The sequence below is a fragment of the Rhamphochromis sp. 'chilingali' genome, assembly GCF_963969265.1.
Source record: "Rhamphochromis sp. 'chilingali' genome assembly, chromosome: 1".
Lineage (NCBI taxonomy): Eukaryota > Metazoa > Chordata > Actinopteri > Cichliformes > Cichlidae > Rhamphochromis > Rhamphochromis sp. 'chilingali'.
The window spans coordinates 27,187,501-27,212,118 of NC_137929.1; the positions used below are offsets into that span (position 1 = coordinate 27,187,501).

At 42.2% G+C, this 24,618-nt stretch overlaps 1 protein-coding gene across 3 annotated transcripts in view; it reads left to right on the forward strand.

Annotated features, from left to right (window-relative positions):
- Positions 1-24,618, forward strand: part of LOC308393281 (ADAMTS-like protein 1) — a 102,911-nt gene that overhangs the window by 20,756 nt on the left and 57,537 nt on the right. For all 3 annotated transcript variants that reach the window (XM_080876925.1, XM_080876926.1, XM_080876929.1), the window contains exon 2: positions 15,676-15,792. In XM_080876925.1, the coding sequence (XP_080733051.1) occupies positions 15,676-15,792 (117 nt within the window). The remainder of the gene's footprint in view (positions 1-15,675; positions 15,793-24,618) is intronic.

Below are 24,618 nucleotides of genomic sequence, written 5' to 3' on the forward strand. Positions count from 1 at the left end.
CATAGGCCTTGTACAACTGGTCTGTTCTAATAGTCGTGGGCCTTACTTTTATAAGAGAATACACATTTACTAAATTATCTTCCGATTCTCTTTAGTATTCTTTTTCCTTTTTCAACATGCAGTGTCCTGAAAAAAGTACCTCCCCTTTCCTGATTTCTCCAATTTTCACATATTTGTTAAATGTTTCAGATCATCAAACAGATTTTAATATTAGACCAAGACAACCTGAGTAAATTAAAATGTATCAGATCAAAACGTATCAAATGTGTCAGATGCACACAGGTACAAGTAAAACTGCAGGACTTAATCTCAGCAAAAGCAAACACACTATGCCTACATTTATTTTATCACGTGTATAAATATGTGCAAAAGACTTTTCCCCTCTTTTTTAATAAACCCAAACTTTTGTTGAAATGACCACATCTGTGCAACCACTGCCACGGTGCATCATTTTATAAATCTGACCCTTTTCCTTATTTTTGATATGTTGTTAGATAATTGTATGTTTATACTTTATTGATATTTAAATGCAATTTTTATATGAATTGCCATTTAGGTAAAATGTAAAAACTGGTTCGGACCCCGCAGTGGTGTAAGTGTTGGTAGACATACTGTTTTGTAATTCCTTGAGGTGACTGGAGTCCACCTGTACCAAGCAGAGGATTCTGAAAATGCTTTCCAAAAAGTACAAACCTATATTTTTCAAATTCCTGAACTGAAACTGTGTGTTAATACAAGAAATAAGCCCTCTGTAGGTCTCTGTAGACTACCACAATTAAAAAAGTGAAAGCGGCACACATTTTGAAATCTGTGAGTTTTCCTCAACACAGCATTAATCATTCCCGATGCGTAACATACCAACGATTTGTCAGCCCCGAGGCGTCCCATGGGAACGCAAAAGGTAACCTTACACGTCCCTATGATACAAACAGTTCTCATGTTTCCTCCTTTTTCCGAATGTGTAACATAAGAACGTGTTGGGTGACTGAAAGAAACTGAAACATACCGACGTAATAAGTGTTGGTACGCGTTGGGGGCGAGGACGTGCTGTCCTCAAAGCGCGATGAATAGTGAAATGGAAATACTTGAAAACCACCAGGATTCTTCTTAGAGTTGGTCACTTAGTTGAAAAAAGTGACTAAGCGGATGGCCTGTTGGTCATGAAAATGACTAGAAACCCAATAAACACCCCAAAAATGCTTCAATCATGGAATAACCTTCCAAAAGAACAGCTATCTCAGCAGGACTATCAATCAGACCTTTATAGTAGAGCAGCCAGCGCTCTTAGAGTTTGCCAAAGTGTATTATAAGACTTTCAGAAGCAAAAAAAACAACTGAGCTGACGAGTTAAACCAAGAGCGGTTGGTGCAGTGGGTGGTAAACACCATCAATAATAACATCCCCATAATGAAGCATGGTGGTGGCAGCATCATGCTGTCGGGATGTTTCTTAACAGTAGAGACAGTGAGAGCTCATTGAAGAAAACCTGCTGTAGAGAGCAGAGACTGAGGTAGCGAATTATATTTCAGCATAACAGTGGACCAGAGAGCCGAGACAACACTGGAGTGACATGAGGACAAGTGTCCATGGGTAACCCAGCCAGAGCTCAGCCTCAGACCTCATCTGATCTCTGTGAAGAGACTTGAATATGGCAGGTAACAAATGCTTCCCATTGATGATGAAGGATTTACCAAGAAGAATGGGATAAATTTCCAAAATTTAGGTTTGCAAAAACTTTACAGACATACCTGAGAAGAGTTAAATCTGTCATGGCTCTGAAAGGGTCCTAAAGAGTATCGATATAGTTTTTTTCAAAAGACATATTTCTGTTTTTTATTTTTTTATAGATTTACAGTAAATTCTGTTTTCACTTTTTCCTCATTGGCTGATTGAATCCAGTTGTAGTGGGAATGGTGAAATTAAATTCACCACACTATGCAGTGTATAAAAAGTGAAAAATCTCTAAAGACACTGCACATGCACAGACACAGTTGGACCGATTGTTGCACTGTTCTGTAAACTTAGCAGAAAGCTAGTTCTCATTAAACAGACTACAGGGAGTGCAGAATTATTAGGCAAGTTGTATTTTTGAGGAATAAATTTATTATTGAACAACAACCATGTTCTCAATGAACCCAAAAAACTCATTAATATCAAAGCTGAATGTTTTTGGAAGTAGTTTTTAGTTTGTTTTTAGTTTTAGCTATTTTAGGGGGATATCTGTGTGTGCAGGTGACTATTACTGTGCATAATTATTAGGCAACTTAACAAAAAACAAATATATACCCATTTCAATTATTTATTTTTACCAGTGAAACCAATATAACATCTCCACATTCACAAATATACATTTCTGACATTCAAAAACAAAACAAAAACAAATCAGCGACCAATATAGCCACCTTTCTTTGCAAGGACACTCAGAAGCCTGCCATCCATGGATTCTGTCAGTGTTTTGATCTGTTCACCATCAACATTGCGTGCAGCAGCAACCACAGCCTCCCAGACACTGTTCAGAGAGGTGTACTGTTTTCCCTCCTTTTCCCTCTCATTTGATGATGGACCACAGGTTCTCAATGGGGTTCAGATCAGGTGAACAAGGAGGCCATGTCATTAGTTTTTCTTCTTTTATACCCTTTCTTGCCAGCCACGCTGTGGAGTACTTGGACGCGTGTGATGGAGCATCGTCCTGCATGAAAATCATGTTTTTCTTGAAGGATGCAGACTTCTTCCTGCACCACTGCTTGAAGAAGGTGTCTTCCAGAAACTGGCAGTAGGACTGGGAGTTGAGCTTGACTCCATCCTCAAGCCGAAAAGGCCCCACAAGCTCATCTTTGATGATACCAGCCCAAAACAGTACTCCACCTCCACCTTGCTGGCGTCTGAGTCGGACTGGAGCTCTCTGCCCTTTACCAATCCAGCCACGGGCCCATCCATCTGGCCCATCAAGACTCACTCTCATTTCATCAGTCCATAAAACCTTAGAAAAACCAGTCTTGAGATATTTCTTGGCCCAGTCTTGACGTTTCAGCTTGTGTGTCTTGTTCAGTGGTGGTCGTCTTTCAGCCTTTCTTACCTTGGCCATGTCTCTGAGTATTGCACACCTTGTGCTTTTGGGCACTCCAGTGATGTTGCAGCTCTGAAATATGGCCAAACTGGTGGCAAGTGGCATCTTGGCAGCTGCACGCTTGACTTTTCTCAGTTCATGGGCAGTTATTTTGCGCCTTGGTTTTTCCACACGCTTCTTGCGACCCTGTTGACTATTTTGAATGAAACGCTTGATTGTTCGATGATCACGCGTCAGAAGCTTTGCAATTTTGAGACTGCTGCATCCCTCTGCAAGATATCTCACTATTTTTGACTTTTCTGAGCCTGTCAAGTCCTTCTTTTGACCCATTTTGCCTAAGGAAAGGAAGTTGCCTAATAATTATGCACACCTGATATAGGGTGTTGATGTCATTAGACCACACCCCTTCTCATTACAGAGTTGCACATCACCTAATATGCTTAATTGGTAGTAGGCTTTTGGGCCTATACAGCTTGGAGTAAGACAACATGCATGAAGAGGATGATGTGGACAAAATACTCATTTGCCTAATAATTCTGCACTCCCTGTAGTATCTAAGATAAATCATCACTATTTGATTAATGAAAGAAGCAGACACTTAATGCAATAAACTCAGTGATGGGTTTATGAGCCTAAATACTTTTTAAAGCCTCTAGGCTGTTGTTTGATTAACTTGGGTCTGAATTTATAAATATGCTGCCCCGTCTGCAACTTTCCCTTTTCACCAGTTGATAGATGATAACAGGACATGGCCACTGTCATGCACACACTGTAAAGAAAAAGCAAATGAAATTAAGTTTTGGTCTGTGTAACTGGCAGAAACCTCAGCGTACTGGTAAACATCCAAAATTCTTTCCATTTTGTGCCTGATGTGCAGCTGGCTTCCAATAATGTGGAACACAATTGAAGAATGGAGTATAGATTAGGGAGCAGATTGCTGGATACTTAAAGATGCCACGCTAAAGGCAGGGCCCATTTCATTATTTGCCTCGCTGCCAGCCAGATGAGGTCAGGGCTCGAGAATGCCACAGAATATGGAAATTAAGATTGTTGGATGGTCAGGCAACTCCGCAAATGAGGGGCTTAATTTGGGAGAAGGAATGCACTAGTAATTCGACGGTAACCGCAGACGGCTTTCACAGCGCACGTTGATGTCGGTGAAAACAGTTTGGGAAACTCTGCGGAACAAATTTGTTGGCCTTTGCTGCGGTATGAGACTGCAGAGGTCTCGCAATTCTTCACAGATCAGTACAGCACAGTTTACACTGATTTCACTGGTGAAGAAGTGTTACCTTTACTGAAAACCCCCAAGGTTCCAGTTATTTGGCCACGATTCACGCTAACAGCTTGCCAGGTTTGTTCTTTGTCTATTTCAAAGAAAAGTGTGATTAGTGGATTGGTCTTCTGGGAGGTCTGGCATCAACCGCTTTCATGCATGATCAATGTGTGGGCCACCGCCACAGAGAATTCTGCAACAGCTAATGGTATGTTAAATAATAGATGAAATAGGAGAAATTTGCTGATTTGTGACCAGTACTACTTGACTTTGGGCCCTCCAAAAACCCAAATCTGATCCGGTTTTGCACCACACAGTTCAGAGGGAAAATATAATTGAACCGACATTTTTATGTCATATTGCAGTCATAAAATGGACAAGAATTTATAAATATGAGTTACATTTTTAATTTTTATTCCCAGGAACATGACTAATTTTGGCCGAGTATTTCAAAAACTGCTGTGAGACAGTGTTGCACACTGACAATGTAATTTTTATGTTCTTTTAATAGTTTTTGATGAGTGATGTACTTTAACCCACCTGCTGTAAAATGATCAAATGCTTCGTAAATAAATCAGCTATTAATTGCATTTTTTAAAAGAAGCGTATTTTATGTGGGTCTTACATCATTTTCTTTGTAAGCATCTGAAGACTAAAACCTGAATGGAAAGTTACAAAGCCACGAAACCCTGTAGAAACTGTTACCTTCAGTTATCTTGTGACGATCGCCGTCATGTGTGAAATGACCCTGGTGTTTTGCATCGGCTGTGCAGTAGCACAGTGAACTCGTTGGCCTGCTATGCGTGGAACATCGAGTTGTAATTGTGCCACCCAGCTGTCTATTTGAATCCTTCTACGAACTGATGTGATGAAGGGGGACAGATGTTTTTGAATGTGTGTGTGTGCGTGCAGTACAGTAAATCAAACGCACCACTGCACCATCCATCTCTGTAGCCTCTTTGGTCATGGCAGGCGGCCCTGTGTTCACACACTTGCACAGCTTCATTACTGACAGAAGTCAGCATTACTTAACACCACTGGACAGATCCACAGATGGACTAATGAATCGATCAGACTAATGAAAAGCTGCGAGGAAAAGCAGCTACACAGCTGCTGCAGCCCCCCTAAAACATATACACCCCATCCATGTCCGATGGTTGCACGGCTGCTAGCGTTATATTGATATGATAGTTTACAGTTTCTCTCACACAGTAGTGATGCTTTTCAGTGATAAATATGTATGAAGTGTACATATGCTTTCTATCAGGTGTATTTATCAGACAGAATGCGATACGCAGAGCACCAAACAGGCCAGAGATGCATGATCTTAAAGGTTAGAGATGGATGTCTTTCTATCCCTGCCCAGATGGTTACTTCAGGCAACTTACTCTGCGCCCGTTGTGGTAAATTAATAACATTTAACGATCCTCTTCGGTGTGAAATAACATGATAGATTTGGTCAATCTGCCTTTGTCGTAAGGCCAGCGGAGCAGAAGATGGATGATTTCGGTAAACTATCTCCTCCTTTGAAAATGTGACTCGATCATGATTTGTCCACCCTTGCTTGCTTGGGTTTCACACTCTTCTTACATAACCTTCACATCTGTGTTTCACGATGGAATCAACCAGAACAAAGAGCCAAGGCCATTCATCATGGGCAGAGGCTTAGACAAACAAGTGACTTTTTTGTCTTTTAAGTGGGTGTGATGGAAGATGCAAACTGGGTGGATGTCTTGAATCAGAGCTGTGACGTCAAAGCCGAGCCCAGCTGAGGCCTCCCTTCTTTTTCTTTCAGTCACTGAAAGGCCAGCTTGACCCAAAAAAGTAATATCTCGTTACTACTCAACTTCTGTTGCCAGAGACACTGTTACGAGTGAATGCGCATAATTCTTAATGTGTAAAACTTTGGAAGCAAGGTTCTTTGAAGCTAGTAAAATTACAAACGTTTAGTCACAATAGACACATTTTTAACTAGCAATGAATCCTAAATTCATCGGACTCACACAGACCTAGAGACTGGTCAGCAACCCTGGCGAACTCCTAGGGAAAAATATGTATTCCCCGACCGGTTGATGAGAGATTGCTGGAGGTTGCTGGCTGCTGCTGAGTGAAAACAACTGCAAAGAGGTTGCTGCACTAAAACCCTCCGTGTGATTATTTTGGTTGCAAACATTTTGTGGCATTTACTCTTTGAGCTGCAGTGAAACTTATAAAATTCCAAGGGACCTGGAAATGGAGATATCTGCCTTCAGAATAAACGTTGTGCCTTGCTGCAGCACATTTCAAAAGGCAATTCTCCATTTCTAGTTTGAGTCAGACTTTTGTCACAGTTTCACTATTGCTTAATGAGCAAGCACTTGGCGACAGTGGGAAGTAAAAACTATTTTAACAGGAAGAAGCCTCTGCAGAACCAGGCTCAGGGAGGGGGCGAGCATTTACTGGTTGGAGGTGAAGGAGACAGGACAAAAAACACACTGTGGAAGAGAGCCAGATATTAATAATAACTAATGATTAAATGCCGAGTGCTGAGTGGTGAAGAAGAAACACTCAGTTTTAAGCCTAATCTTCTTAAAAGCGAGAGGGTGTCTGTCTCCGCCCACAGAGGAGTGGGCTGAAAGCTGAAGACTGCCTACTTTTAAACATTCAAGGAACCACAAGTAAGTCAGCAGTCTAAGAGCAAAGTGCTCTACTGGGGTCTTTCAGTTGAGAATGGGCCTGATTTTTCAAGATGTTGTATGTGACAAGAAGGATTGTAAATTAGATTCCGGATTTAATAAGGACATAATGAAGAGAAGCCAAGATGACGAAATATGCTCTCTCTTTCTAATTTTGTTTCTATTTGTATTCCATGCAAAGTATCAGGAACCAGAGCAACCTGCTGACAGGTCTCAAGGCCTGTGTGATTGAGGCCTTGGTTAGCCAGACCTTAAACTGCAGTTTCAAAGAAGGTAACCGATCAGTACAGAAATCCTGAATCGTGCTGTTAAAACCTCCTGTTGTATTTTAACGAATTAACAAGGTCAGTGTGTTAATTGAAGACATGCTTAAGCACAAGTTGTGCGTGCTCTAGCAGAAGAGTTACTGAGGTGCATGGTTTCCAATTTGAAGTAATGAAGAAAGTTGTATGTCTTGGTCTAATGCCTTCCCCTTCATCTCTGTGCCAGATGTGTGCAGATGTGGTCTTCCCTTCAGTACTTTGTCAGTCTCCACTCGCTAGCACTGTGGGAACCCGTGTGGCCCTGTTATCTTTTCCTGCAGCTGGTATACTCTGTGAGCCCTGCGGGGTCAAGAGTGTCTCATCAGACTCGTGTTATTGTACATGACTGTTTCTTTCACTGCGCCTCCTTTAAATTTGATCTGACGTGAGAAGCTGTTTCTCTGTAACAAGTTAAAGCTGCATTCATTTGATTTTTGAACCACAACAAACTGATATCCACACACAGGTAAAGTAGCGTTGCCCTATAACAGGTAACTTGCACATTATACGTAGCTTTCTTATTTATTATGTATACAGAAATGTTGACTTTCCAGCTTAAAACCCCCCCACATGTGTGCACTGAAATAAATGGGACCGAATAACCCAATACAGAAAGTGCTACACAGTGCTAATGTTTACTTTGAAATCAGCTGCTTGATTTATCTTATCTGCCTTCTTTATCTGTTTTTAACAGCTCATATTTTCCTTCTGTCTTGTTTGTACTCCTAAAGTTATTCCCCACATCGCTCAGATTTTTTCCAAGCATCTTGGGTGTTTTACATGCACAGAAGTGCTGAGATCCACCTCTCCAAGGAGGTCTTTAAACAGTAAATCAGAATGACATCTTATACACAGCTGCTTTGCTTGTGTGCTTTTTACCAGTTCAGTGGGGACCAGAGAGGGTGCTTTCTTTCTCTATCAGTACCTTGATTTGACTGGCTTTGTATTCGACTGCAGGTGAGGGAGAATCATGCAAAATCATCTGTACACTTCCAGTGGTAGTTCTGTGTGCTCAGCTACTTACAGTGTCACAGCACTCCACGCTGTCGTTTAAACTGTCAGACTTCTTGGATGGCTTTATTACAAACCTCCACATTAAATATAAGAGAGGTTGTTACCTGAGCAGGGAAACCACACGATGTCTGGTACACAGATTAATGTTAGCCATGAAGCTATTTTTGCATTGAGATGTCTCCATGCTGGATAATAGGATACAAAAGCCCCAGGACTGAATTTCACAGCTCCATCTGTACTGAATGTACTGCAAACCAAGGGTTGGAGGCACTGAGTTGTCCCACCACATAATTAGCTCCCCACTAAAGCTGAAACTCCACAATGAACCCTCGTGGCCTCGCACATGGTCAGCAGGTGGACCAACCTGTCTGCTTAGAAGGAAATATGCTACTTGCTAATGTTGCACACTTAGACGGGTCAAGCGCTCAGGTTGCAGTCAGCTCGTGGTCAACTCGGGAGTGACGAGCTGTGATTTATTGTAAAGGCACAGCCGGTGTGAGCATTACAGTATTTGGTCTCTGTTTGCATTGCAGGCAGATATTTTGTGGTTAGAAGGGATTTTTGCAAAAGCCACTGGATAGTTTCAGAAAAATGGCTGGTGACAACTGTGGAATAAAATGATCGATGATGAACTCTTTGGATGAGTTATCCCGTTGCCTCGCGCAGAGAAACCATGGGACACAGTAAATAACTCTGAGTCAGGGGCAGGTTATGGATAACCTTGCTGAATGATGTAGCCTGATTGATTTAGTTAATATAAGTATACCGGTCCTCTGTCTTTATTTGTGCAAAATAGCTAATGGAAACAGTTGGCTAATGCTGTAGTTACTCATCAGGCAGCTGCAAGGAATCCCTGACATTCAACACTAGACTGTAAAAGTGATGATACAGTAAAAAAACTACACAAGTGTAGTTTTGTCCTTTTATTTTCATTTTATTCCCCAATTTAAACTGTACTAAACAACTTTTTAGCATTTTTTGTCCCATTACAAATAAATACATAATTCAGAAACCATTTACAAATGTTTTTTCAATATAGTAGCAAAAACTATTATACACATTTACAAGGCCTGAAATAGTCCCTCCGTGTTATAAATGCAAGGCTTTTCGTTTTATATTTCCAGTTTATGAGCAGCAGTTTCACAGGCCGTATTAATGATAGATGGTGACAGTCGGGTCTGTTAGGTGTTGATGTCTTGCTGACTGCTTCCTGTCAGACGATAAAGCCAACACCTGAAACGAGAGAAAATTGGAGGCATGTTCACTTTAGTTGGATTAAAAAACCTTCATCCAAACCTTCTCTGATGCCAAAAAAACATTTTTTCTCTTTCGTTGTATTTACGTGCACTGAATGTACAGATTTTTACTTTTGAGACTATTTCTAACAAACCACACAGTCAGTTTTTATTAAAACGGTTTGTCTCAGTTTGACTCCCAAACAGTTCAAATAACATATCTGAAAGGACCTTTCTGATCAGCCATAGTATCAGCAATGCAACAGTGTAATTCTCACCTCTTTTCCTATATTTGACATCTGGAAGGCCACAAAGCCTAACACATTGTCCGTGTGACTCAAAGTCTGTTCAGTTTCTCCATCCCCGATTCTCACAGAGAATCTCCTCACAGAGGCCATCAGAGGAGGGTAAAAATCTTTTGAGCTCCTCTTCCTCGCGTTTTGATATTTTTGGACTTCATCATATCTGCCCCTGTGCTGGACATATGAGAGGCTGTGATGTTCAGGTGAAACGGTCGATTCCACCGCCATGGCTTTTGATGAGCAGAGGTACGCCTGTCACATCGGAGCGCTGTCTTGCTTGTGTCTTCTGTTTGAACGGGACTGCACAACCGGACATAGAGTGAAGAAACTGTGCTGCTGCAAGCCGCGTGCTCACTGGTCAAAGGTTTGTGTTTATGAAGGATAGTGACGTCGCCTACGCTCTCTTTCTCAACTTTACTCTCTATAAGGGCTTGGACTTGGAATTGCTTGATGGTTTCTGACGTCAATGAGTCCCATTGCTTTATCAGCTTTGACCAAATATGGCCATGATGCACTATAACATATGATATCGCAGCTTTTTCTGGTATGAAAAAATATTTTGTCATTCCCGCCCTCTGCTTTGTGTGAAATAATACACAGCAGTAACTGCATAATAGGTAATATTTTCTGGACCAGTATCTACGATGCAGAATCAGCAGTTTGCATTGCATTGCATTTGGGAGATCACACAATCTGTACAGTAAAGGGAGAAAATGTAAATAAAAAAAAAAAAATAAGAGGCAGGATGGAGCCATGCTTCTATGTTGTTTACAACAAATTCGGACTCTACCATTTGAGAGTTGCAGCTCAAATTGAGAGTCTGCAGACAAAGTAACATTTTGCCAAGCATCTTCTGCTGAATCCCATCTGCTTCATGGTTTATGTGTTCAGAGAAGCTCTTTTGCATACCTTAGGTGTGCAGTGGCTATTTTAGTTACTGTTGCCCTCCCATTAGTTCGAATAAGTCTGCCCATTTTCTTCTAACCTCCAGCATCAATAAGGCTTTTTCACTCACTACTACTCACTCCTTTTCAGACCATTCTCTGTGAACCCTAAAGACAGTTACATGGGACAGTCGCAGTCCATATTTCTGATAGCAAGCAGCTGAACAGGTGTACTTAATAAAGTTGCTGTTGAATGCATGTCTTCCAGTGAGTTTAATGTTGCGTAATATTACTAGCTTAACCAGAACATTTTCAGAGTTAGCTAATGTGATATTGTCAGAATGAGTGAATCCAGCATTATTTCCTTCAACACTTAAATGCATCTAAACTGTGTCCAAACTTGATATTTCAGATTCGATTTACACCTTTACTCTAACACTATTTGGTAGCAAAGTTAGCTAGAAAATGTTTGAATGCTAAGTGTAGCCGTTGTCTAGCATTAGCTAATTGACCAGTACGCCCCACTACTTTTCTATGTATTGTCTCTTCAGTTGTTGAGTAACCAAGAGAGTGTGTGATATTTCTGATTTATCCAAATTATTTGATTTCCCACCTGGAGCAGCAACGTTATTCTAGTAATAATACTTGAGCTTCCCTTTAGCGAGACCCTAGCGAGGCAAATGGCCGCCATGTGAATGTGTTGAATTCTGTTTACATTTTTAACTAATCTCTTCTTGCACTGTTTTATAGTATCCTGTTTCAACAGGAAATGCACCAGATTGTAAGTAAAGCAGGCTGCTTCAAGACAACTTTAAAGTGTCATAGAAACAAAGTGCATCACCGTGAAGGTGCTGTGCATCGTTAGCAGACGTTAACAAGTGGGACACACAGACCCGCACGCAAAGGGATGTGACAGTGCCAGGAAAATATTTCATCAATCAGAGGTTGATGATTTTTTTCCCTCTCTGTCTCCTGAGGCTTCTCATTCCTAATGCTGTTCCAGATGAAAAGTGGTGGGAGTTGAAGATCACAGCAAGTTGAGCTCCTTGCCCTTCTTCTCTTCTTGTTCTTAGGACAGACTGCACTTGGGAGACAGACACTAGTAAATCAAGTTGAGTGAAATCTGGCAGAGAAACTGGGGAGGTGGTACAACTTCAAAGGCTGCCTGAGGAAGAATATTAGATAACTAAATAATCCATCAGGAATCAGAGAATGTGATGAAAGTAGTGCTTCAATTTTACTTAGTTTTCTCACAAAGCTTTGTCATGAACTGTTACATTTAAGGTTTCCTGTGTGGATAGCTGAGGTGAAAGTTATAACCAGGCGGGTTGTTTTTTCCTTTTCATCTTACAGTACATTAAGGGGTGTCTTGTAACCTGAGGTGTGCCAAGTCTCAGCATTTTTTATGAGTTACCTTCATCAGTTCTGAAACCCTGATGTGTAATTGAAATATTGCTAAGCACTCATAATCTCATGCTTAAACAAATCTTCTAACTAGCTGATGTGTGGGCGGGTAGCAACGGATATGGTGAAAATCCTCAGATGAGAAAAAGGTCATGCTGGGGTTTTTTGGTTATGAAAGAAGAGTAGAGAAAGGGAGGAAAATAGGGCCACCGTGTTTCCTCCTCCAAGATGTGTTAAATGAAAGCTCACATAAACCCCTCTGAAAGTAGATTAGCAAAAATATCTTTTCCTCTTAGGTTTTATTCAGACAGCAGCAAGTCTTTAAAAGGGGGTGAGGGGGGGTTCCTTATCTAAACATTGGAAGGAATCTTATTAATCAAAGGCACCAGTGCATGAAACAGAAGTCTAGGTTTTGGCAAAAGTCACTCGTTTTTCATCGTTTCCACCCAAACAGTGGAAGCTGGCACCTCGTTATAGGAAAGCTCAATTATAATATCAGGTTGGATGTTATTACTGTTGATTATGTGCTTTTGAAGACCCAACTTGCCCCGGAGTTCACTTCCTCTCCTCTTCCTTGGTTGAGACGTGCTCTTTGAAATCTAACTCGCCTTGGAGGTTAATGAATCACCATCTTGGCTCCCTGTTTTACTTCCACCCTTGCTCTTTGTGACATTGACGCGCGCACATACACACACTGCATTTAAACCCAAATGCAGATTTAGATATTTGAATACCAGTTGGAGTTGGCTCCAAACTTCAAACTTTAAGTGTACATAAACTGGAACATTTGTGCTTGTCAAAGATCTAACACACTCATTAATTCCCATATTTGGCCGACACGGAGCGACATTAGCGGAGTCATGTTTGTGTACTCTGTTGAGTGTACGCCCTTTTTAGGTCTGTTTATATTAATTTATTTGAAAAATATCCATAAAATATATTAAAAAATGAAGTAGCCACCCTGACATCACCCACTGATATGTCACAGGTGCATGAAAACACTTGAATACTCATAGATCTTTAAAGTTAAAGGTTAAAGTTAGATTTTTAACCTATCATAGGATATAAACACCCCAAATTAGGCTTTGCTTCATCATCTGTTATTTCCCAATTGGGACCATCCATCTGTCCATTTTCTTCCTCTTATCCAAAGAGATCACAGGGACAGCAGCCTAAGCAGCACAGACCTCCCTCTCCCTATTTACCTCCTCCTTTCCAGGCTAGCCAAGAGATGCAATCTCTCCAGTGTGTCCTGGGTCTGCCCCAGGGCCTTTTCCCAGTCAAACATACTTTGAACACTCCAACTAGCAGACGCCCAGGAGGCATCCTTGTCAGATGCCCAAACCACTTCAACTGGCTCCTTTCAATGTGGAGGAGCAGTGGCTCCGAGTCCCTCTAGAATAACTCCTCACCCTATCTCTAAGGGAGAACCCAGTCACCCTTTGGCGAAAGCTCATTTCTGCTGCATGCATGCCCAATTTTAAGCGAGTCCAGTTTTTCTTGATCAGCATTGTTCTTCCTGCATCCAAGGGTTGACAAACTCTCCTCTCTAGTACCCTGGCATATATCTGGCATAGATCAGGAAGGCTAAGGAGAGTTGTCCCCCTGTAGGTTGGAGCACATCCTCTGGTCCCCCTTCTTAAAGATGGGAACCATTGCTCCAGTCTGCCAATCCAGAGGCAGTGTCAGTTATTTACTGGTTTTACAAAATAGCAATAAGGTAATTTCTGTGGTTTGGGGTCTGTTTTAAGAAGGAACATTTGTTGCATTGTCTGCACGGCCTTCATTTGCAGTCAAGTTGTGGAGCGTGTTAGCTGACACACACATCAGCAGAGCTTCTTAATGTTTGCACGCTTGACTTACTGGGTATTTGCTCAGCCTCCGGTATAGTGCGTGGTTCTTCAACATTTACTTTTCAGCATCAGTAGCAGAAAGGACACAACATTAGTCATATGACTAGAGATCCTGCGCAATATGCTCAGAAATAGACTGTTTTGGAGGTTTCCATATCAGTTATTTGGTTTCAAATGTCAGATGAGCAAACTGTCCAGGGTGCACGCTGCCAGTCACCCTATGACAGCTGGGCTCTAGCCCCTATGACCCTGAACTGGATAAGTGGAAGAAAACGAATGGGTGGATGTTAAAATGTGCTGAATTCACTTGCGTAGACATAACAGATCTTAGATATTCGAACTGTTGAGGCACGGTTGGAAATTTCCAGCAGCATGTTTTACCACTTTCTAACAAGTGAGTCTTCACACTCATTTGTCTCCTTCTGGATTTGCAGACTCCCACATGCAACCACTTTGGAATAATTATAAACAGTCTAAAGTAAAATGTTTATTTTTGTTCATCTTCAGACACGTATAAACCGAAGTGTTACACTTGGCCCAACAGCTGCCACATCTTCAGCTCCATAACCAACAAAAGCAAGCCTGTGTATTATGGTCTCTGTCATCCAAGGAGGCTTTTGGCCACGCTGTGACTTATGAGTTGTTACAGAAGCCCCCCACAGTCTAAGTGACTGCAGCTAAGCGGTGCTGAGTGTGGGGCTTTACACCAGATTTGATTTGTCTTATTTGAGAGCACATTCTGCGGCTCTTTCCCACACAGAGCCAGCGTAAGTTTTGCTGCAGTTGCTTAGCAGCGCTTTTTTCGCCTCAGCAAAAAATTTCTACAACCCACTACATTGAGCCTCAAGTGCCCCAAACCCACATGCACAGCCCTGCATCGTGCTGCCTTAGCACAGGCCCGGGAGGCAGGCAGTCGACCCGGGTTATTACAGGGCTGTTTATGACCCAAGGATAGCAGCTGAAGGCCCCCGTTCAGTGAATCTGCACGTCTTTCAGAATGCGGGCCCTGCTGTGCTGCTAATGGGCCCTATCCAACATACCCTTCACCCCCACCAGTCTCTCCTGACTGAAGATGTGAGTTACTACATCTTGTGATATCAGATCTCCTGTGCTGTGAATTCCTCCAGAGCCTGTAATGATTCCCATCATTAGGAGGGATGTGTGGTTGAGAGAAGAAACCAAAAAGAAAAGAAAAAACAGACCTCAGGAGGCCCAGCAAGAGCAACAGTTTTGCTTAATTAAAAAAAAATCTCATCATTGTTCCAGAGGGACAACATATCGTTGCAACAACTTGTTGCACAGCTTGATAATAACCTGCAACTGCCTCCTTCAGCTGCATCACATCACTGCAAACACGCTCTCAAAAGGCTTCCATTAACACCCTGCCCTGTCTTCACACCTCTGCAATCATGTGTAATTGCAGTGTGAACTGTGTACGATTATGTAAAAGTTGCGCAACCGTCAGCTACCATTACAAATAGCTATGACTGTTGACACTTTGGGACGCAGCTGTTCTTGTTCCCACACCGTAAGGTGGAGCTGGGGCATCTGCTGATGTGACGAGAATTTCATTTAAAGCATTCTTGAATCCATAAATTGTCTCACCAGTGCTGTTGGTGTTTTAACTCAAAGGACTTTTGCTACTGTGGCTTTGTTTTTTCAGATTGCCGTGTGGGCCAACAATGGAGATGCAGTGTTCATCAGGGAATTCACGCTGATTCGGCGAGATCACCTTGCTGAAGAGCCTCTGCATGATGGCGGCCAAAAACCAGAAGACCCGGTAAGTTTAAAAGCATCGCCGTTCATCTCTGTTAGCAAAAACTTAATATGTATAGCACGTTTTATTGCAGGTGAAAACACAATGTGCCACACAAAGCAGGAGCACAGCATAAAAGGTAAAAGCAGCTTCCCCATGTCTGGGGACCCAGGGAATAACCAAGGCAGCCTCTTCCAGATGACCTTAAGGGGGTTCTAGCTGGTTATTACCGAATTCCCACATTCCTGCTTTTTAATTTCAAACATAAACTTCAAATATCCAATTCTCCTTCCCTTAGAACTCGCATTTAAATAAATCGAGATGTCAGATAAAACTAAAACAGCCAATAAATCTATCGCAGTGTGTTTACATAACACTTCGCAGCAGAGGAGTGAAAAATCATCTATGTTACACCTCAGTAATGAATGCAAGTGAATGATGATTGTGGGACCTTGGGAGAGGAGGTGTAATCTGACTGCAGGCTGACCCAGCTTGATGCAAAACAGGGCAGCACACGCAAACGCACTAACATTTGTTGCGTGTTCGGGGGTGGGGTGCCCCATCGCATTCCTCGCGCTCTGCCATCACCTTTGATGACACATGATTCCTGCCTGTGGCAGTTTTTGTCAGCTGATCTCTCTCCCAGATGTTTTATCTAAGCGGTCGGGGAGGGAGGTATGAAGGTGTCAAACTGATGTTGTTGCAGGCATTGATGTGTATCCTCATCCTCAGTGATGGGATTAGTCCTGGCGTGATAACAGAGCAATCTTTTAAAAGTGATTGAAGGCTTTTTAACTATATTACGTTAGCGCCAAGAGTTAGCTCAAGGTGAGTTTTTACGTTGCGCTTTTGTGTTTTCTGTGAGCACGTTTTGTCGTTGACGTGACTTCACTCGCATTTTTCTGGTTTACGTGCCTCTGTGACCTCTGCAGAAAGTCCTTCAGACACGTGTTTCCACGCCTCGGCAAATAACCATCTGACCTCAACGTATTGAATATTCACCAGCCTTCAACAGATGCTCACCACTAATCAAACAGTGACATTTCTTTTGAAATAAAATATCTGCTTGAACTCGCCATCGTGCTTTCAAGCAGGATCGTGAGGACTTATTTGACAACTTGCATGTGCTGGATAGTCTTACAGATCTGCAAAGGGCAAAGGTCATTTTGAGTTTTGGGAGGGTTCTGACCACGCCTTCTTTGTAATGTTCGTGTGAACTCTAGATACCGCCTGCCCTTAAATGATTTAACTTTTATATGCCGGAGAAATATTTAACGGGAAAAAGAAACTATAAGGAGTCAAGAATTCAGATGCTGTTATACATGTTTACAGTTAGAAACCACAAACGCCATCTTTACAGCGTTTGGATTTCATGCTGAACCCAAACAGCAGTGTGATTTATGACGCACTGACCTCGAGCAAATGTTTGAATTTGCACGAACCGCTTTTTAAATGATTTTCAAGCCAAACATCATACAGAGAGTATTTATGTAACCACTCTGACATACTGTAGTCATGCCATCCCAGCCTCAGCTGCTCTTTATAGGCTTCATTAGAATGACTTTTGTTACATTCAGCACACAGGTGCTTTGGTTGTGATAGCCCCACATTTACTGTAAATAGATAGAATGACTTAACTCTGTGGGAAAAGCACTTCTGCCTCTTTATTTTAGATGAAATGATAGAAATCTGTAATCTGTAAAATCTGATGACAGACCAGTAGAACGAAATTGTCATGATCTAGAATGACTTTTAGAGAACATTCAAGGCCAAAGCAGACATTACCAGCAGTTAACCTGCATGTATAAAATCTACAAATTTTTTTTCTACTTACTTAACTGAATAGCAGAACAGAAATAGAGGATTTCTTAAACTGACGTTACAAATGCTGCGTTTTGCTAAATTTATGATGCTAATGTGTCTTCAGATGAGGAGCTCACAGACTCCCAGGAGCCATACTTGCGATTCCTTTCAGCACTCAGCTGTTTTCAGTCTCTGTGTGCTTGTGGCGCTGTTCTGTGTTGGATCTAGGTTCAATATTAAGGTTGACTCAACGCCAAGATAAATGCAGCTTAATTAGCAAGTGACCCAGGAGGCAGATCCCCTCTAAAGTATATTCCCTTTCTCTCTCGTTTAACTTTCACGACTATATGCCAGGGTTGGTCGGTGGGCAATATGACTGACCTCCCCAGCACCCTTTACCCCATCCTCCAAGAGAACCGCAGATGAATTGTTCTCTCCAAAGGAAAGTGTTTTTCCTGGCAGCCTCAGCGCGATCTACTTCAATGGAATAGAGCTGTCTCGTACAGCTGAGGTCTAACATACCTTTGTTAATTAACCCATATTCATTATATGATGGCATGCGCTTACTGTAGCACTGTCAGCATTCATAAACATATATTAAGTAAATTTATGGGATTGAGAAGTTCCTGATTCAAAGTGTGCAGGGGGTCTGGTGGCTGAAATGTTGGCGGCTTAGTCTGAGAAAGTTTTTTTCCTTGTAATGAGACTGAATGAGTGAGAATGTGAAGATAAACAGAAAATCTGCTCATAAATCTAGCACTGGCTAGTCCTGCTCTTTGTTTGGCCACGAATATTTTTATTTTCCCTGCGTGCTCCTTTGATCTGCTGAGGTTTAAAGAACTGCGGCTCACTAAAATCCTTCAAAACGATGAAAACGTATCATTTTTACCTCATTTATACAAAAGAATAAAACACAAATAAATAACGTAAATCCTGTTTAACTGCAAATCATTTTAACATATCGAATTTTGAAACATTCAGTCATCTACCTTCACAATGTCATCGATAGGTTGTCTGGCCATATGCAAGGAAAATGCAAAACCATCGGGAACACCTCCTAAAACCATCATCAGCGAACACACTTTCCAAATTATTAAAAATACACACTTTAAACACATTGAGAGTGCAAACTTCTGCCACAGCAGCGCACTCATTGGACACTATTTACTTTTAAGGGAATATTATTGTGTTTATTTAGTTTTCCTTGTTCTTTTTAAACCTACTTTAAGACATTTGTGGTGTGAAGGTGCAACGTGCAGGTTTTTATATAGAAATAAATATATATTTATGTAATATAAATGATAAATGAAAAATTATTCCAGTTACAAAGCGACCATGATGCAGAAATGTTGTCATGCTTCTCTGGAGCGTTCGTGATATCACGGGGCTTGGTTAGTGCACATGGCATGTGTTGCATGCACATCTCTAATAGCATTATTGATGCTGATCATTGCATGCATGCTTTGAAGTAGCATTTGGTTAATGCAATAAGCTATGCTTATTTTAGCAAGACTAAGTGCACACGAGAGCTAAACTGACCTGCCATCAGTTCAGATCTGCCACAATCTGAAAGCATTTAGTGCATTCAGGATTTGATATGTTTTTGTGCTGTTTTGGTCAAAATAACAGACGGGAGGGAAAGAGCGAGAGAGAGCACACGGTTTTCTCTTTAGCCGCTATGTCTAGACACCAAATACGATCAGCTTGTCAGCAGGCAACTTTAAAGTAGATTACTGAAAGCTGATCCCTCTGTTAGTGTGTGCGCGTGTGTTTGTGTGCAAATGTCACCTCATACTTTGTTTGTGTGTTAGTGAAGTTCTCGCTGGCAGGAGTGTCTTTGCTATGAGTTTATCTGCATGAAAGCACTTTTGCTTCTTTAACATTGGCAGACAAATTCAAAGTTTAAGGACAAGCTGAATATGCTGCACACATCATATTAGCTCCTAACTAGGTAATTGTGGATAACATGTCAGCAAAGGTTGCCTCTTTACATGTCAGGACACCACTCGGTGCTTCACACTGCAATTGCGCACAGATCTTCATTCGCTGTGCTTTGTCTGGCTCACATCCACTGCCACTTGAGAGTCACTGATTCACCTTAAATGCCTTTGGACTCTGGAATGAAGAGTGCCTGGAAAAAAACACCCTGGCAGACACAGGGAGATCCGGCAAATTACATACAGAAATGAGATTTTGAACCCATACCTTCCAAAAATATCCATACCAGAGGAAATTAAAGTGCACTGCACACACAATTCATACTGAAGAAGAGCAGAAGTGCCTTACAAAAAGTATACAAAGTACTTGGATTAACCGTTTCCACATGAGACATTTTGAATTGTCATGGCAAGAAGAGCACAGTCCAACTGACCCAGCCCATTGCCCTGGTGTTATCAATGATGGCTTAGTGGGACACTTCCAGTAAGCAGTCGTTTAGTTTCTTCTGTTTTTGTTGTTGTGACAAACTGTTTGTTTGCCTTGTAAAGTGTTTTTTTCTGGTTCTGGTGGGTTGTGATGCACCCATTGCTGCTTTTGATCAAATTTTAAGTGAAATGTCTCTTCCTGTCTGCTCTCAGTCTATCTCGCTTCTTCACACGCCAAGAAATTCAAGCCTTAATGTCTTTACATGCTCAATTGCACCTCAGGCAGCATTTGTTGGGGTTGTTTTTTCCCCCCACTTTATGAGAAGCTTCAGAGTGAACAGGAGCTGGAGCGGTTCCGCCTTTTGGCAGGGTATCGGGGGTCGCAGTAATTGGGGTTGGGCTTGTAGGGCCAAGGGCCAGTCTGGGTGGTACGCACGGAGAGCGCTCAGTGGCTGTGGCAGCAGCAGCTTACAGAAAAAGTAACCCATTGCTCAGCTGCATGCTGACTTGGCAGCTGTGTTTTGCATGTTGTGCCAGGTGGAAAGGGCAACCGTCTTGCACAATTAAACACTTCATTTGTCTTCATTAATGCGAGAATTGGCTGACAGAGAGGGTGTTTACGTTCAAGGTTTTTTGACTTCATTGTCAAGTTAAATGCGATCAGGAATTTCTGAGCTTTTGATGTGATGAAATTTACTTAAATTGAGCCAGTGCATATAACAATGCCCATAACCTTCCAAGCCTCCAGGTAATATCTCCTGCACATGAGCATGGAACCATGTTTCAAGTGCTGCTGGAATGATGCAATATTTTGTCAGGCAGGGCAAGCACCCTGAGCACGCATATGGAAAAGATCACTATAAATCATCTTAAAATAGGTGACTAACATTGTAATTTTAATAAAGTATGACCTTCTCTAGTGTGCCTTTGTAATAAGCACCTGCCTCACTTCTCATGAGGAAACACAAACTACCTGGTGTTACCAAAGTGGTAACACTTTTAGATAAATCTAAATTAATACATTTGGCAATTAGACTCCCATGACCCATCATGGCAGAATGAAATCCCAGCGGTGGTAGGATTTAGGGGAGAACCCCCGCAGTGTAGATGCTGGTGGTGAAGAGGAAGACTGAGGCTTGGGTGGAGCTCTGAATAACTCGGGTGAGGCGGAGATGCGAAGGACGTGGGTGGCATGAATGAGAGTCTGAATGGAAGAATGACACTGGAATTTAAACCACAGAGAGTGGAGGCTGATTGGCTCAAATAAGGCGGTGGAAAAGATGATTGGACTGAAGGAGGGGTGGGGGAACGCCAGGCCTCAAGGGCCGGTGTCCTGCAGCTTTTAGATGTGTCCTTGATCCAACACTGCTAATTTAAATGGCTATATTACGTCCTCAACATGTCTTGAATTTCTCCAGAGGTGTGGCAATGAACTATAATCATTTGATTCGGGTATGTTGGTGTGTTGACCCAGGGTGATGTCTAAAACCTGCAGGACAGCGGCCCTTGAGGCCTGCAGTTCCCCACCCCTGGACTAAAGTCATGATGTCAGTATTGAAATTGATAGACTAGCAGCCAAACACCGAAGCCTTCAGATGAGTGATCCTAGATCTTCCTTATTGAACTTAATCATGAGCTTCATTAATATAAAACTAACGTTCATGCACTTGACTGATTTTTCTCAGTTCAAAATAAAGATCTGTCCAGCAAGTGCTGTTTGGTGTACTAACGATAAGCAAGTCAGCGCAATGGGCAGAGTTAATGCCAAAGTCAAGTGTTGTCAAGCATCACAACAGGGATGTGTTGAAGTGACAGTGGTCGCTTGTGTTTCAGCGCTCAAAAGGCATTGCTGTTCACCAAATGGAGAAAAACGCACTTTGCCATCTCCCCAGAACAACCAGCATGTTGAAATGGAGTTAGGCGGACGCGATGCTTTCTACCAACTGGTTATGGAAAACCTGCCTAATCCAGTTAGGACAGAAGCAACGTCAGACTAAAGATGGAAGCGAGTTTAATAAGTTGATAGCTACTTCTGACATCAGGCTCCTAACATTAAGTTATGGCTCACACAAGAATACGTAATAGCTTTGGCAGTTATCTTTTCACTTTTCACTTTACTGCACTTAGTGATTACACTTTCTAAACACTTAAATGTTTGTGCGAGCCCAGTCCCTGTCAGTTTTAATATGCACATTGTAAAGGTATGTTACTGCCAAAATGAAATTTCCTCCACCTTTTCACCCAAGTGAGGTCTCACTGGATAAAGAGGATGCTGTGTGTCAGCTACTCAGTTCCACAGAAAAACGGCAGAATTTTCAGTCTCTGCCGGGATGTTCTCAATTTGTACAAACAAGCAACAAATCTCCAAGGACACCACCATCCCCACCCCATTTAACCTTTGGTATGATGGTAATAAAAGTGGAAGGAATCTTACACTTGGACACACTGCGCTGATATTTTTAACATTTGCTTCTTTTTATTGACGTAAACTGAGTTGTTTCACTACATGCAGCAAATCCAAAGAGCAGAAGACGTAGACAGCAAAAGGTTTTCTCACACAGTCCCCTCGTCTGTATGATGCCCTAATGAAAAGCACGCTTTGTTTCACCACTCGGTTGTGAAATAATTCTCTCACATTTCTTCATTATTAAACTTGTTGTTAGAGAAATCAGCTCCTCTGGATCTGTTCACGTTGCATGCGATTGACTATTTATCAAAACACTGCCCCGATGTGAAGCAGCCCATGCTCGAGTTGGATTGGAAAAACCTGGATTTCAAACAGTGAGTAAATAACTACTGTTGTGAGTCCAGTTAGCCATAAATGTAAATGTTTGTTTTCACATAGCCGGGAGTCCGAAAGAGACCTCGACTTTGTTGAAATTTGTTTGTGACAAACCAGAGGAATCCTTTTTTTTCTTTAATTCAAGAGCTGATTTTCTTTAAAACAAGAGAAAAGCTGAGAAGAAAGCAGTGAGTTACAAGCCATGTGTCTTCTGGACTTGTACGCTTTTGGCTGGCTGACTGGTGTTTGGCACTTGCGAGGGTTGTTTGGAGGCTTGAAAGTGCTGAGTGCTGGTGAATGTGGTGTAAAGCCACGTGGCTTTGGACGAGGGATCTTTCTCTCACCCCTGTGTTTGTTCCATCAGCATATGTGTTCAGTAAATCCTTGGCCCGAACCGTGCCACAGCGAATGCATCCCCCCCGCTTGATGTGGTCTCACATCCGTGCGCTGTGGGTACTGGAGTGGTGCTGCTGAGGTAATGCCACCAGGGACAAGACCTCACCACAACACCCACATAACAAATGTGGGTGTTGTGCATGCAGCCAGTGGTGTGTCTGTTGCTGGCTACTGATGCACGCACACTCCCATCTGGGGAGACACTCGCACAGCGTACCCTCGCGTAGTCCCGTAGCTCGCATGCTGACATGTGCATATGCGTTATGAAGAATCCATGTGTTTGTGATTTCGGCGCCTTTTAGCGTTCAGCACCAACACACAGAACTGTGCCTTTGATTAATGGGAAAATCTTCCCTCTCCTACTAAGCTTTCACCCCACCCCCCACGCTCGTCTCTCCTCGCCCTCTGCGCAGTATCTGCTCCTCGTTGGCGTGTGAAGGCACGCACAGATTTTCTGGACGAGTGATTGATTTCTAATTGTTTACATTTCAGGCTGCACTCCCTTCTGCAGATGTTTGTATTCTTCTCCACATTCGCTGTGCATTTACGCAGGCATGCACAGACACAAACAGAAACACCCATACAATAGCGACGTGTTGATGCCAGCGAGTTTCATCCAGGAATTTTTGGATGTCTTAACTCGGGTTTTTGGCACCGCGTGCGCTAATTGTCTCCAAGTGGAGGTGATTGTTACGATTAGGCCTTTAATTTTCTGGCTTCGGATGTGTGTTTGGGCGTGTGGGCAAGATTATTAAAAGCCCTTGCCATGAATGTGGTTTCTTTCTGTTTAAATAGGAGTGTAATAAGCTAATTTAAATTTTTACCACAGTTTTCAAATCTAGGGCGTTTTAGCCAAGTAAGGACACAGTAGTTCTTCTTCTGGATGTGAATCCTTCACCCTAAATCTTACTGCTGTTAAATAAAACTGTCTCTGGGACAAGTTGTTTTTCACCTTGTGGTTCCTGACTTACTACATAGGAGTTACTAACTGGAATAAGTGTAGTAGCACTCCAAAGTAAGCTTCTGTATGACTTGCTTATAGTGGCCACTTGGCTCAGTCAGTCTGCAGTATGTAGCCAATCTACAGTGTAAGCAATAGTGTTAACCTGAGTTACAGCAGTAATTACTTGCTGCTGAAGGATCCCTGCCACCTATGTAGCAGAGTTTACCTTAAGAAGTGGGAAACCTGCAACCCAAAGCCTATCTGCGTCTTTAATGTGGGCTCTAATTACTCTTTGTGTTGGTTGGTGGACATGTACAATAAAGCAGGAGAACAAACATACATATCTCACAATTTTCCTCTCCGGACAGCCGTGTCCTCTTCTGGTTCTCACAGGTCTGCCAGCACAGCTGGGTCGATTACTGGAACTGCGATTTAAAGTTCACAGGTTGGATAGTCATAACAGAATGCAGAGAGGTCTGCAAATTGGATCAAACAGCCTTTGATTGTGATATTTACCATCGTCAAGTAGTTACAGACTGCACAGAGTCATAAAGTAGCAGCTG